General features: G+C 44.6%; 1 protein-coding gene across 1 annotated transcript in view; it reads left to right on the top strand.

Annotated features, from left to right (window-relative positions):
- PTPN3 (protein tyrosine phosphatase non-receptor type 3) overlaps window positions 1-13,374 on the top strand; it is a 129,554-nt gene that overhangs the window by 112,355 nt on the left and 3,825 nt on the right. Inside the window, exons 20-25 of the mRNA XM_087822815.1 lie at window positions 3,091-3,181; window positions 3,428-3,489; window positions 5,830-5,976; window positions 10,131-10,259; window positions 11,110-11,255; window positions 11,740-11,875. Coding sequence (XP_087678941.1) covers window positions 3,091-3,181; window positions 3,428-3,489; window positions 5,830-5,976; window positions 10,131-10,259; window positions 11,110-11,255; window positions 11,740-11,875 — 711 coding nt within the window. The remainder of the gene's footprint in view (window positions 1-3,090; window positions 3,182-3,427; window positions 3,490-5,829; window positions 5,977-10,130; window positions 10,260-11,109; window positions 11,256-11,739; window positions 11,876-13,374) is intronic.

The following is a 13,374-nucleotide window of genomic DNA, read 5'->3' as shown; positions in this document are numbered from 1 at the left end:
TTTGTTCACCCAGCTTTTTGTAAAAGTTTTAATTTTCCGTTTTATATATAGATTACTTTTGTTGTAGCTTTTTTTTCTCATGTCAGTCATTTGAATTTAAAAAATAATTTGCCTTGTAATAATTCAAGCAATTCAGAGATAGCCAAAGCTAAATTAATAGTCTCCTAACCCTCATCTCCTTTAGCTGCTTTCTCTTTATTATAATTTACAAATAATTTGGTGGGTATCCTTCCACATTTGTTCCAGTGCTCTTGCAAATATGTTTTATACACACGTAAATACATAAACGTGCCCACACATACACACATATATATAGTATACACACTCTGTGCATGCTGCTACTACTGTGTATATTATCCTGTAACTTGCATTTTTCACTTAAAAGTAGATGAATGGAGATCCTTCCAAATGTGTCCTTTTAGTCTAATTTTTTTATTACTTGCATATAGTTTTGTGGTATGACTGTACCATAGTTTAAGTCAACATTTCTCTCTGTTGGGGAATACTCAGACTGTTCTGCTAGTAAAAAAATATTTTGCTGTAGATAAACTTCTTTGATATATATCTTTATGCATTTCTATCAGATGAAGCCCAGAGTATGCACTTGTGAAAATTTTTAACCACTGCTATAGTACTCTATTTTTTATTTTTAGTATTCTGTGATCTTATCAACAGATCATTATACTACTGAGATACTATAATTAAAGCCTTTTGCTAGATCTGTGCTTTTCTGCTAGACCATCTCAAGTTGATTACATTTACATTTTTATTATTTGAAAAAAAATTATTTTTACCTCCAGGTTAGCTTTACTGAGTATTTTTGCTTAATTAGATTTCAGTTCTGTGCAGTTAGTCAGTCAGAACCACAGTGTTATCTAGGGGGATTTGGCTGATCAGATATTCTCCTCCTTTCAAGATCAAACCAAAACCTCCAATAAATCATCAATTTATTTCTGAAATGAGCTCAGAGAGTCCACGTAGATACTTAAGAAATTGTCCAGTGGCTACTTGATTGTTATGAACTAAAATTATAAAGATGATCAGTAGCTAAGCTCGGGGAGAGGTTGAAATTCTAAACATTTGGTAAATGTGTAAGATGTGACATAATTATTATTACACGAAATATCTATTCTGATTCTCTTGGTGAATTCTGTGCAACTTGTGTGTTTAATTTTTTTTTAAAGATAACTAATAGAAAATCCAACAGAGGCTGGCTTACAAAACAAGAAATAAAATTTGTAAAAACATAAGGAGCAAAATACCGTTCAGCCTCCCTTTTCAAATCGTAAACACATGTTAGCTGATAATATTGGCCACAATTTGGTGAACTCACCATTCTCATACACCCTTGTAGGGCAACTTGGTTTTATGTATTGAAGTCCTTCAAAATATGCTTTGATGTAGTAATTCCATTCCTGGGAATGTATAAGAGTAAAAAAATTGGAAACAGCCTAATCAGAAAGCAGAGTACAAGTTAAAATAAGTTATGAGAAACTATAGATTACTGAGACAGTAAAAATCATGTGTATAGAGAATACTTAGAATATTTAATGACACAGGGAACTAGACACTATGTAAGAAGTAGGAAAAAAAACAGACTTCAGAATTACGGTAGTATTTCCCGGAACACTTCTCGTGAGATGTGAGATTCGCCATAGCCAAATTAGCTTGGGAAATGCTTAGCTAATCATAATGAAATCAGCTTATGCTCTGCACTGCAGGGCTTGTCTTCTTGAAGAGTCATAGAACAGAAGATGGCTTGGAGCATTTCCCAAATGCCTTTGACCTTGTAGCATTTTCTAAGGACTCTTAGCTTCTTTCAAAACACTTGGGTTCCATAGCGCCCAGTATGGACCATGATAACCTATAGTTCAATCTCAGTTTTTTGTTTTAAAAAAACCTACGTATTATGTGTTTGCATATATACATATATGTATATTTGTATACACATGCACAGAAAAATATAAACTGGAGAAAATATATGAAAAGAATTATGTAATTAACTTGTCATTTTCTTTTTTATACTAGTATGAATTTCCCAAATTTTCTGCAAAAAAAAAAAAATCGATCACTTCCAACGTTGAAAAATTGTGTTGTTTTTAAATTCCCATAAAGTTAATAAAAACCACTGGTTGAATAGTGTTTCACTTTGGAGTTGAAAGTGGGAGAAATAGTTGTGTAGAAAAGAAAACTCAAGGGGCAGGAGGAAACTTGGGGAGACAAGAGATATGTCTGTGGCCTGGCTAGTGGTGGTTCACTGGGTTGTGTAGACTAAATATGGACCAAAGCTTTTTACATGTTGATCATGCCTCAATAAAGTGGTTTCAAGGGGAAAATAAAACTCAGGCATTGAAGTCAGATCTGAGTTCAGCCTGTGATTTGTGATCTAAGCATTTAATCTCTGCCTCTTCGCTTGCCAAATAAGGATACTATTAATACCTCTCACAGAGCTGTTGTCAGAATCACATCAGGTGTTGTGCAATGTGTCTGATACGTGCTTGTAGATATGCAAAGGCCATTTTAATTGAATTTTTTGCTGCCGGTGGCATATACAGGGGAATGCCTCTTTATGTGAAGTTTATTAGGTATGGAATAAAAGTTTTGTTTGGTTCTCTTGAGGTAATAAATGTTTTTACTATGGAAATATACTTGTGAAATGATGAATGAAATGCTCTTGTTTTTAAGCAAAAAACATGGCTCACTCCACTGAATTGGAGAGAAATGTTTTCAGACTAATGTAAATGATTTTCATTTCATTTTGAGTCATAATTTTTTTTCTTTACTTGCTTGTAGCATCTGTCAAGTAATTGTCATAAAGATGAGGTTTTACGGCCATCCAGTATCTGTGCCTCAAACAGATATGACTTTCCCGCCCCCCCCGGCAAAGATCCACATGTTAAAATAATATTGAAGAACTTAGCTTCTTACGGGAGTGTAGAATTTCTTGCTGGGAAGATGGGGTTTTTTAACATGCAACATATAACCACTTCGAACTGCTAAGATGCTGGTGCCGCGAACGGTAACCGCTTGCTGCTCGGCGAGCGCGTGCTGGTTTCGCAGCGGCCTTTTGCTTCTCTGTTTGTGATGCAGCAACTCTACAGGAAGAAGCCCGGGCTGGCCGTCACGTTCGCAAAGCTGCCTCAGAATCTGGACAAAAACCGATACAAGGATGTGTTGCCTTGTGAGTGTCGGCATGCACGCCTCCTTCCCCGCCCACTGAGATAATGTTTCCCTTCTAAAACAGATCGTCTGGGGCTCTGGGATGACTCCCAGTGTGTCTGTAAACAGCACCGTCTGGGAACAGTTGGGGAATAGTGTTCTGCTAATGCGAGGGCCGCAGATGGGGCTGGAACCGAACCCTTACTTACTTGCTGTGATCTAAAGAACGCTGGGAATAATCGGTGCGTTTCTTTTCTTTCCCCCACAGATGACACCACCCGGGTATTACTGCAGGGAAATGAAGATTATATTAATGCGAGTTACGTGAACGTAAGTTAGGAAGCTGGGTGTTAAGCGCTGTGAGGAGCTCGTGCTTTGCAGTTGACCGAGTGCTTTCCTGTTCACTCCCTGATTTCAGCACAACAGCCCTTGAGGGAAGGCAGAATAGTCTCATTTTACAGAGGACAAAACTGAGGTTCAGAGAGATTAAATAATTTGAAAAGTCACAAAGCTAACAGAAGGTGAGACCAAAACTCAGATTCTGTGTCTCTGACTCCATCGTCCACAAGCCTTCTGTCCTCAGCTGCTGGCGTCTAGGTGTTTTGGTTCTGGTTTGGGTTTTTTCAGTTTGTTTGTTTGTTTGTTTTTGCCAGTGCTGTGTTTGTAACTTTCTGTGTTCCCCGTGTTATTATTGTATATCCCATCTAAAATAAAAAAAATAAAACCACCCCTGTGCATATAACCCAGAAAGAAAGGAGGAAAGATTTTACATGTTGTAGGAAAAGCATTCATTTCACTCGGCAAATACATCTTGGGCAACTTAGTTGACCTCTCTGAACCTCAGTTTCTTCATCTAAACCAAGAGTCAGCACACTTTTTTCTGTCAAGGGCCAGATAGTAAATATTTTCATCTTTGCAAGTCAAGAGGCAAAATTGAGGATATTACTTAGGTGCTTACACAACCATTTAAACTGCAACCACATAAAAATATAAAATACTACTTACTCTTAACTTGCAAAGTGGAGGTCCGATTTGGCCCTCAGGCCATAGTTTGCCAACTTCTGATCTAAATGAACAGATGGTTTTTCAAGTTAAGTTCTCAACTTATAGCAAAATATCAAGAGCTTTTCTAATAAAAATGGGTCTGGTCAGCCATTCACTTATTCCAAAACACCTGTGAGTTTCATTGATTCGTTGACCCTCACTGTAACGTTCCTGGTGTCTCCAAAGCAGAGCGTCAGAAACGGTGGGGGCAGTAAGACCACACGGTCCAGTCTCTTTGAGTTATTGGGGGAGGGGGGACACTGACACCAGGGTTGAGGAAGCCATTAACCCAAGTGCCAACCAAACCGTGATCCGGTGCCTCCGTTTACCTTCCACCTGAGAATGCGTGAGTTACGGTGCACCTGCAAAGCTCGGCAGGTTCCGTGCTCTTTCATAGCAAGGACTCAGTTCCGAAGGGCAGAAGGAAAAGCAGAGCAGGATGGGAGAAAGACACTAAGGAGAGCTGAAAACTTTTTTTTTTAATATATCTTTATTGACTTCAGAGAGAGGAAAGGAGAGGGAGAGAGAGAGATAGAAACATCAATGATGAGAGTCATTGATCGAGCCCGCAACCCAGGCATGTGCCCTGACCGGGAATCGGATCCCGATCGCCTGGATCCTAGGTCGACGCTCAACCGCTGAGCCACGCCTGGCCGGGCTGAAAACATTTTAACATTTAACATTAATGAACTCCAGTGGTAACTGAAGTGATGGATATGTTCGCTAATTTGATTGTGGTAATCATTTCACAGTGTATACGTTTATCAAACGATCATGTTGTACATCTTAAATACAGACACTTTTTATTTGCCAGTTATACCTCAATAAAGCTGGGGGTGGAGATTGATCCACTTCATGACACAAGCGTTGGCAGCCATGCAGAAAGCTAGTGCAACGGTAGTTGGTGGTATAAGCCTGTAGAGTTTATGTTTCAGAGAAAAGTAAGTAGATTTTGATAGAAAACCCTGCATAGAGCAAAAATGAGGATTTTTTTAGGGCTTTAGTTTTTTGGGTTTCTTTTTTAACATTCAGTATTATTTTGTATTAGTTTCAGGTGTAGAGCATAGTGGTTAAGCAATCATATACTTTACAAAGTGTTCCCTTGATATTTCCAGTTCCCGCCTGGCACCAGACATAATTATTATTGACTCTGTTCCCTGTGCTGTGCTTTACAGCCCCGTGACTATTCTGTAATACCCATCTGTATTTCTCAGTCCCTTCACCATTTTCACCCAGTTCCCTATCCCTCCTCCCACCTGGCAACCATCAGTCTGAAAAAAATAAAGATTGATAAGTGTCACTGAAAATACAGATACCGAATATTGATTATATTTAGGATTCAGCAGCGAAGGTCACTTAAACTCTCCTGCCACCTTGTAGGTACATTTCTAATTATTGCCTATGAGTATCGCAGTTTTATCTTAAATATCTAATGCCAGCACTTTTGTCAAATATCTTTCAAGGATTTTTAAAAAATAGCATTTTTAAAATTTTTCTTACTGACCATAAGTTGACAAGAGACATTATTCTGGTGATGTCAGTTACCAAGTGGGAAAGTTTAAGATCCAGTTCCCCATCTACCTTGTGGCAGTAACAGATTCTAATGCCTTAACAATCTCCTGCCAGATGGAAATTCCTGCTGCTAACCTTGTGAACAAGTACATCGCCACTCAGGGGCCCCTGCCGCATACCTGCGCACAATTCTGGCAAGTCGTCTGGGATCAGAAGTTATCACTCATCGTCATGTTGACAACCCTCACGGAGCGAGGGCGGGTAAGTGGCTTGATTTCCAATTCAAATGTGTGCATGTCACACTGTTTCTGTGGAACACGAATCTCAGAGCTGAAAAGTGTCTTAAATGTTGCCCAGTCTAGCCCCTACATGACCCATAAATCTTCTGTAAGGAGCTACTGATGGACTTATTTAATGACGGAGAGCTCAGCACTCCTTCTACCCACCCCAGGCCTTCGCCAAGCTAAAGAGTGATCAGCCCTCCCCACTGCTGGCTCAGATCCGTGGTTCCAAGCCAGAAGGCAGGTCCCCTTGCCTCACCTCACCTGCCCAGAACCCCTGCGTTGCCTGTGGCCTCACCCACCCAGGACATGTGCTGGTCCTGAGAAGAGCAGTGCGGGTGCCAGGTTCCTAGTGGTGGTAACATGTAGGAGAAATGACAACCTCTGTCACCCTCTGCTTGTGTTGCAGCAAAGCCCATTGCAAAAGTAGGTGTGAAGGGCTTCATTAGGAGAGTGATGGGCACCATACTGGGCGTAGCAGCGCACATGTTTTCCACAGGAACAGACCTCTGATTATATAACAGAAATCAGCATGCAAGGGACACTGTATCATGAATGCTCCAACTCGTGCCTACATCTGGATATCTTCATTATGAAATGTTTATACAGAAGCACATTCCAAAATCAAATGTAAATTGATTTTGAGCCACATGCTTTGAATGAGCTGTGCCACTTCCTCCCAGGCCTTTCCTTGGTACGTAGTTCAGAATGCCAGATTGATCCACGCTGAAATTCAGTACACAGGATTGGGATGGAGAGTGTATTTGAGGAGAACATCTACCCTCTCACCTGAAACAGCAAAATAATAATCCTACTAATTTATAGAGCCCAATAGATTGCAAAGGGCTTTTATGTATGGTGGTCCAGGCAGAGCCCTCCCCACCTCTGCTAAAACACTCCAGGATCCATCCTGTGAGCTTTCAGCTCTGATATGGTAAAAATTTCTCCTTGCAATCAACTGAAATCCACGTTGCTTTGAACCTTCCCCCTATCTGCTTTTCCCACCTGGCAGACACAGAATGAGTCACCCCTTCTTCTGTGCAGTGCTCTTTCAGGTATCTGAAAATAATCTTAAACTTGTAAAAGGTTGCAAGTTCAGCTTCCATTGAGCTTGTGGTCAGTGGACATTGTCTGGTCTTTGTCTCCTGCCCTTGACTCTTGAAACCTACATACAGCACTCTGGTGAGGCTCTGGAGCGAGACGATCTGGGTTCAAAACATGGTTCCTCTTGAGCAAGCTACTTAACCTCTCTGCTTTCCTACATACACAATGGAGATGATAATAGCGCTCACTTGGGGGGTTTGTGAAGATGGAGACAATATATATAAGAAGCTTAGAGAACTGCATGTTGCAAATGTCCAACAAATGTGGTGGTGGTGGTGGTGGTGTGTGTGTGTGTGATCATCATCGTCATCATCATCATCATTGCTGGCAGGATTCGGATTCAGCCCTCAGATCTGACCTTCAGCATGCTCTTTGGGGCTCTCTGGGGCTTTCCTCCTGTCATTCTTTGTGTTGGCTATTGCTTTTAGCTTCTTGTCACAGTTTTAATCAGAATCTCTTCTCTTCACATAAATCACTGTTAAAAAATGTGAAGTTCCTCAAGAGGCTGTAGAAGCCTGTGAGCCAGAGGCATTGAGGGCACTCTTTGGGGAGCAGTTGTTAATTCTCCCGGCTCTGCTCCCAGCCCTTGCCATTTCTCCTCTACCCAGTTATGGGCCTCTCAGAGGCTCTGCTGAGGACCAGGGCGGCAGATCTATGGCATCATCGCCTGATCTCCTTGTCTAGAAGTCTCGTTTTTGTCTGTTTTTAATTTTGGCTTATGTTTTATTTTTTGTGATTTTTCTAACCTTGTTTTGAATAGGAAATGAAGTTACAGGGACATGTTTTGTTTTTCTGGAGCACTTGCTGCTGTCCTGTTCTGTGGTGTGGTAGGCAAGAAGGCAGCCTTAGTTAGGGCCACATATCCTGAATTCAAATCTCAACTCTACCACTTCCTACCTGGGTGGCTTAGGAAAGCTGTAAAACCTCTGTGTGAATGGAACAATGATACCACTTATGTTGTGGAATTGTGGGGAAATTGAATGAGTTGATACAGACAGCTTTCTTGGAAGAGTGCCTGGTACGCAATAAATATAACAGAAATGTTAGCATCAGTAGTTCGAGTACCACCTTAACACAATTATTGCCAGGAGTAGACTAAATTTATTTTTCTTTATGTAGTATTATTTTTCTTTAAATTGACTCACTTTTTTTTTTTTTTTTTTTTTGCTTTAATAAATTTCCTTTGAAAGATATATCTTTTTAAATTTTTTTTATTTAAGTATAGTTGGTATGCAATCTTATATTGATTATATTAGTTTCAGGTGTACAATATAGTAATTTGACATTCTGATACCTTACAACATGATCATCTCACTAATTCTAGTAATCACCTGTCACCATGTAAACTTATCACAATATTATTGACTATATATTTTCCTTCCTTGAAAGGATACATCTTAAATGGTAGTTCAGTATCACTTGTCCTAAGTAGAAGGTATGTGTAAAAATATGAAGATCACAAAACAATGCTGTTGAATTCTAAATAAATACTCTTGCTTTCCAGGCTCTGAACTGAGGCTTGCTTGCTCCCTCACGCCACCTACATCTCTCCCTTCCTCTCTCCTTCCCTCCCTCTTAAAAGAGAGTTCACGTATTAGGGAGGTAATGTTACAGCTATCCTGGACCCAAATCAAGACTCTCCAGGGCACACATGAAAAAGATTCACCCCACCACGTGGTTCTGTGCTGTCGAATACAGACCCGGTCTCCTCCTAATTGACCAGCAGGCATCCCATACTTTGCAGGCCCTGATCTGGGGCCACTCTGATGTTTTATTAGATGACAAGACATCAAGTTCACTGCCTTGTCCTTTCCAGAATCTGCCAGTCTCCCCATTTGAAAATGCTCTGTTTGCCTGCCTATTCTGTTACTTCTGGCTGCCTGGATGCTCCAGGTTTTCTTGTGAACTATCCATTGGAGCTTCCACTCTCCTATCTCATAAGGTCTTTCAGTCCACAATGCAGTTCCTCAGAGCCAACACCTGAGCCCGCGCAGGGTGCTGGGCACCATCTCCATGCTCGTGGTGGCCTTCTCTTTCCCCATTAACGCTGGCCTCCCCTTCTCAGCTGTAAGGTCATTCTTTGCAGAGAAAAGAGCTCCAGTAGGCATGGTTAGTGACAGATGATCTGCACCAATAGCACTCCCTTCTCTTCATCATTCTGCTTGCTCCAGCTTGGTAGAAAAGGCCCTTTCTTCCATCCCAGAGGCCTCACTCCCTCTGGCTGCTCCTGCAGGAGGGTCCTGCCCCTCCTGCTCCGTCCCGATTCCATCTCCCTCCTCTCTTTTGTTGGTGGCTGCTCTGAACCGGAGCTCTTCTGGTCTCCCTGTGATGACCTGGTGGGCTTGTTTCCCAGCCCTTTCTTCTTAACTGAGCCCATTCCGGCTTGGGTTCCTGCATGAGAGATTCCCATCTCCCGTGAGTCACAGCGTTCCCTTCACAGTCTCCAGCCCTGGGAACTCACCACTCTTGTTTATCAATTGTTAGAAACCTGTTTTTCTAAAATCCAGGCTGTGTGTGTTCCTCCCTCTCCTGTTACAAGCTCTCAGGGGATCAGAGCCCATCATCCTCAGGGCCCTCATCGGGCCCTCGCCACCACCCAGCAGTTGGTCCTTCCTGCTGTCAGGAGTCAGTCACTACAGGCAAAATGACATTGACAGCAGGTCCCATTTGTTTTCTCCATGTTATGCATTTAGTAGAGTGGGGCTCCCGGCAGGCGTGTGACTGGCCCGAGTCCCCCATCACTGCTCTGTGTAACCCTCACATCTGCCAGTGCTGAGGGCTCCTCCAAAGCCTTGATGACCCCGTGGTCCTGGAGACACTCCCACTCTCCGTAAGAGGCCGGGCTGTTCCTCTGGCCCCTCAGAACAGACACAGAGCAGGTCATCCTCGCCTGAGCTGCTTTTCTCCTGGCAGGAATACCTGGTGTGAGTGAGAGGGCTCTGGTTGAATGCCCGACCCATCTGTCTAGTTAACTGCTTGTGTGCACCACCCTCAGCGGAGGTTAACTCACACCCAGTGCTTTCTTTGCAGACCAAGTGTCACCAGTACTGGCCCGATCCTCCCAATGTCGCAGAACACGGCAGATTTCACATCCGCTGTCAGTCAGAGGACTGCACTATTGCCTACGTGTTCCGAGAAATGCTGGTCACAAACACCGAGGTGAGCAGTGCCCTGGCGGTGAGTGGCCCGGGCGGGGCTCAGTTTAGAGGCAGGTCTAAGTCAGCAGCCGCTGTGGTCCTGGGTAGAGCTGTGCTGTTCGGTCTGCTCCACGCTTTCACCTGGTCAGCACTCCAGTAAAAGAGCCAGAACTCACGTTCACAGCAGCGCCGTTCGCATTAGCCAACCGGTGGAAAAGCCCATATCCGTGGATGGAGGGTTGGATAAACTGAATGGGGCGTAGTCATACGATGGCATATTATTAAGCCTTGAAAAGGAAGGAAATTCTGACAAGTGCTACAACATGGGTGAATCTCGAGGACATTATCCTAAGTGAAATAACCGGACAGTAAAGGACAAATATTGTATGATTCCACTTACGTGAAGTAGCTGGAGTAGTCAGACTCCTAGAGACAGGTTGCCCAGGGCTGGCCTGAGGAGGGAAGGAAGAGTTAACGTTTAATGGCTGTACGGCACTATAAATGTTCTTAAACCCACTGGAATGTACACTAATGATGGTAAACTTCATGGTATGTAAATTTTGCCCATTACCAAAAAAAAAAAAAAAAAAAAAGAAGTGTGCCCCTAATGGCAAGGGTCATAGGAGCAAACAGAAGGAACTCCTGTGGCCGGAAGTGGAGAAGCAGCCCTGCAGGGGCGGCCTGAGCTGAGCCTAAGGCGGGGTGTGGGTCAGTAGGTGAGGAGGGGGGACAGGAGTCAGCAGGGGCCCGGCGGGCCGTGCACAGGGGGGGCGACAACATCAGAGACAGAAGCGCCGGGCTGGGGCCGGAGCGGGGGCCTTCCTGCCCACCCTCGGGACTGACTGACCGAGGCCAGTCTGCGTCCTCCCCAGACCGGAGAAGAGCACACTGTGACCCACCTCCAGTACGTCGCGTGGCCCGACCACGGCGTGCCCGACGACTCCTCGGACTTTCTGGAATTTGTAAACTACATGAGGTCCCTGAGAGTGGACGCCGAACCCGTCTTAGTTCACTGCAGGTACCCTGACTTGTTTTTTTAATATTCCCACTCCTGGGCAAATCTGGAGAAAGCCGGCAGGCATCAGATCCGCCTAAATCCCACAAGACTATAGACGTGCTTTCACAAAGCTCTGTTGACTTGATTTCTTTATGGTGGCAGAAGATTTGGAGCTTTAGGGAAGCGCAGACGCCCCTAGTGCAGCGTGAGTGAAAGAAAGCCCCTCCCTCCTCTTCCGACCTTCACAGTAGCTGTGAATGAGGTGGGGGGTGGGGTTTGCATGTAAAGGTGGGTTTCTTTCCTTTGGTTTTTTAGCCCCAGACTCTATCTGAGGAGAGGCTTTTTCAGCCAGTTTGAGGGCCGCCCTGAGTGTGTGTTTTGTACCCTTGAAGGTCAGGGGAGGAAAGCTCTGTCTGGGTAAATGAGGGAACTGGTGAGGAGCCGGGCTGGGCTGTGCAGAAATGCTGGCTGAGCCAATCCCAAGTCTCTGCTCCTCTCCCTCCAGCGCTGGAATAGGTCGGACTGGTGTCTTGGTCACCATGGAAACAGCCATGTGCCTAATCGAGAGAAACCTGCCCGTTTACCCGCTGGATATTGTCCGGAAAATGCGAGACCAGCGCGCCATGATGGTGCAGACGTCAGTGAGTGGAAAATCCAATAATAAAAATAGTCACAGTGGCCGATGCTCCCTGAGCACTTACCCTGGGCCAGGCCTGTGCAAAGGGCGTTGCAGGTCAGGTGACCGAGGCTTGAGGGGACTAAGTCACTTGCCCACTGTCGCAGAGCTTGTCAGGCTGAGCTACACCAAAGCCCACCGCAGCTGGCCTCTGTCTTTCGCTGCCTCCTTGGTTTGTTTCCTGCCACCACATGGCCGGGGAGCAGCCCTGGTTGCATTCTTTCTGCATTGTTGACCACTGGCCCGTCATTTGTCCATGAGAAGTAAGCAAGGTCACCCGAGGGTTTCACCCCTCCCACCTGTTCCGAGATGAGCCTTTTGGCGCAGCAAACCTTTCACCTGGCCCCGCTCCTCCTGTGTGCTCTCTCCCACGTATGTCACGCCTGGGTCCTCGGCATTGCACGGGTCCTAAAGGGAAAATCTTGTTGTTTTCCTCCAGAACTGCAAGAAAAGGGTGGGGTGGGGGTACGGGAAGACCATGACTCAGCCCCCCTCCACCTACTGAAAAACCTTTGAATAATCCCTTCACCTCTCTCCCAGCCTCAGTTTCCCCATATGCAAAAGGGGGACCATTCCATATTCACTCATTCATTGGATAATTGCACAAACGGAGAGACCCAAGCTCATCTGAATTGGTAGAACTGGATTAGTCGATTATAAATCTCAGTGGCAATGGGAGCATCCAAGGGGAAACTAAGAACTCGGTGGAAGAGAATCTAAAGCTTACTTAAGAAAGTCAAGGAAGGCTTCCTGGAGGGAGTGGCCTCTAAGGTAAAACCCCCAGGAGGAATTAACAAAGGAAGGAGTGGAATTCTGTGTTGTAACCACTCTGTATCCTCACAGGCTCATGGGCAAAGTTTATAAGATTGCTGTAATAACTGTGAGCTCTAGCAGTTTTATATTTATTTTTACCCAGGATGTCTGGTTAAGAGTGGGGGGGCAAAAATCAGGTTACTAAGGCTGTTTTCTGCCCTGTTCTGTGGGATGGAAGACCTCATTTCTGGCTTAAAAATGTTTAAGTGCATCAACTTGGTAGGTTTTCTCAGCTAGTGAAGCCCAGTCTCCGAGCTTCCTCTCAGCCTGTGCACATCACTAAAACAAAAGTTTCCTAGGTGTCTGTTAATAGATAGAACCATACTCTGCAGAGCAGCTCTCAGTGGCTCTCCTTTTTAAGACAAAATTCAGATCCTTCCCCCAATGCAAGGCCCCACATGACCTGGTCCAGGCCCACCTGTGTGGTCCCTCCTCCCATGTCCAGGTGTCCTGGGCCAGGACCGTGAGCTCTGACTGCACTTCTTAGAATGGGCCGTACTCCTTGGAGCCTCCACACTGGTGCCTACACTGGAGTGGCCACCCCGCAACACCCATCATTCCTTCCCCAGCTCCCCCAGATGGCCAGCTCCTCCCTCTCCCGTGATTCCATGACACTTTGCCCATCTAGCCCTGGGAACAACCCCCGCCCCT

The sequence above is a fragment of the Miniopterus natalensis genome, chromosome 12 (assembly GCF_054644295.1).
Source record: "Miniopterus natalensis isolate mMinNat1 chromosome 12, mMinNat1.hap1, whole genome shotgun sequence".
NCBI classification, from domain to species: domain Eukaryota; kingdom Metazoa; phylum Chordata; class Mammalia; order Chiroptera; family Miniopteridae; genus Miniopterus; species Miniopterus natalensis.
The sequence above is the reverse complement of the archived record's forward strand: the minus strand, read 5'-3'. Positions and strand labels throughout refer to the sequence as shown.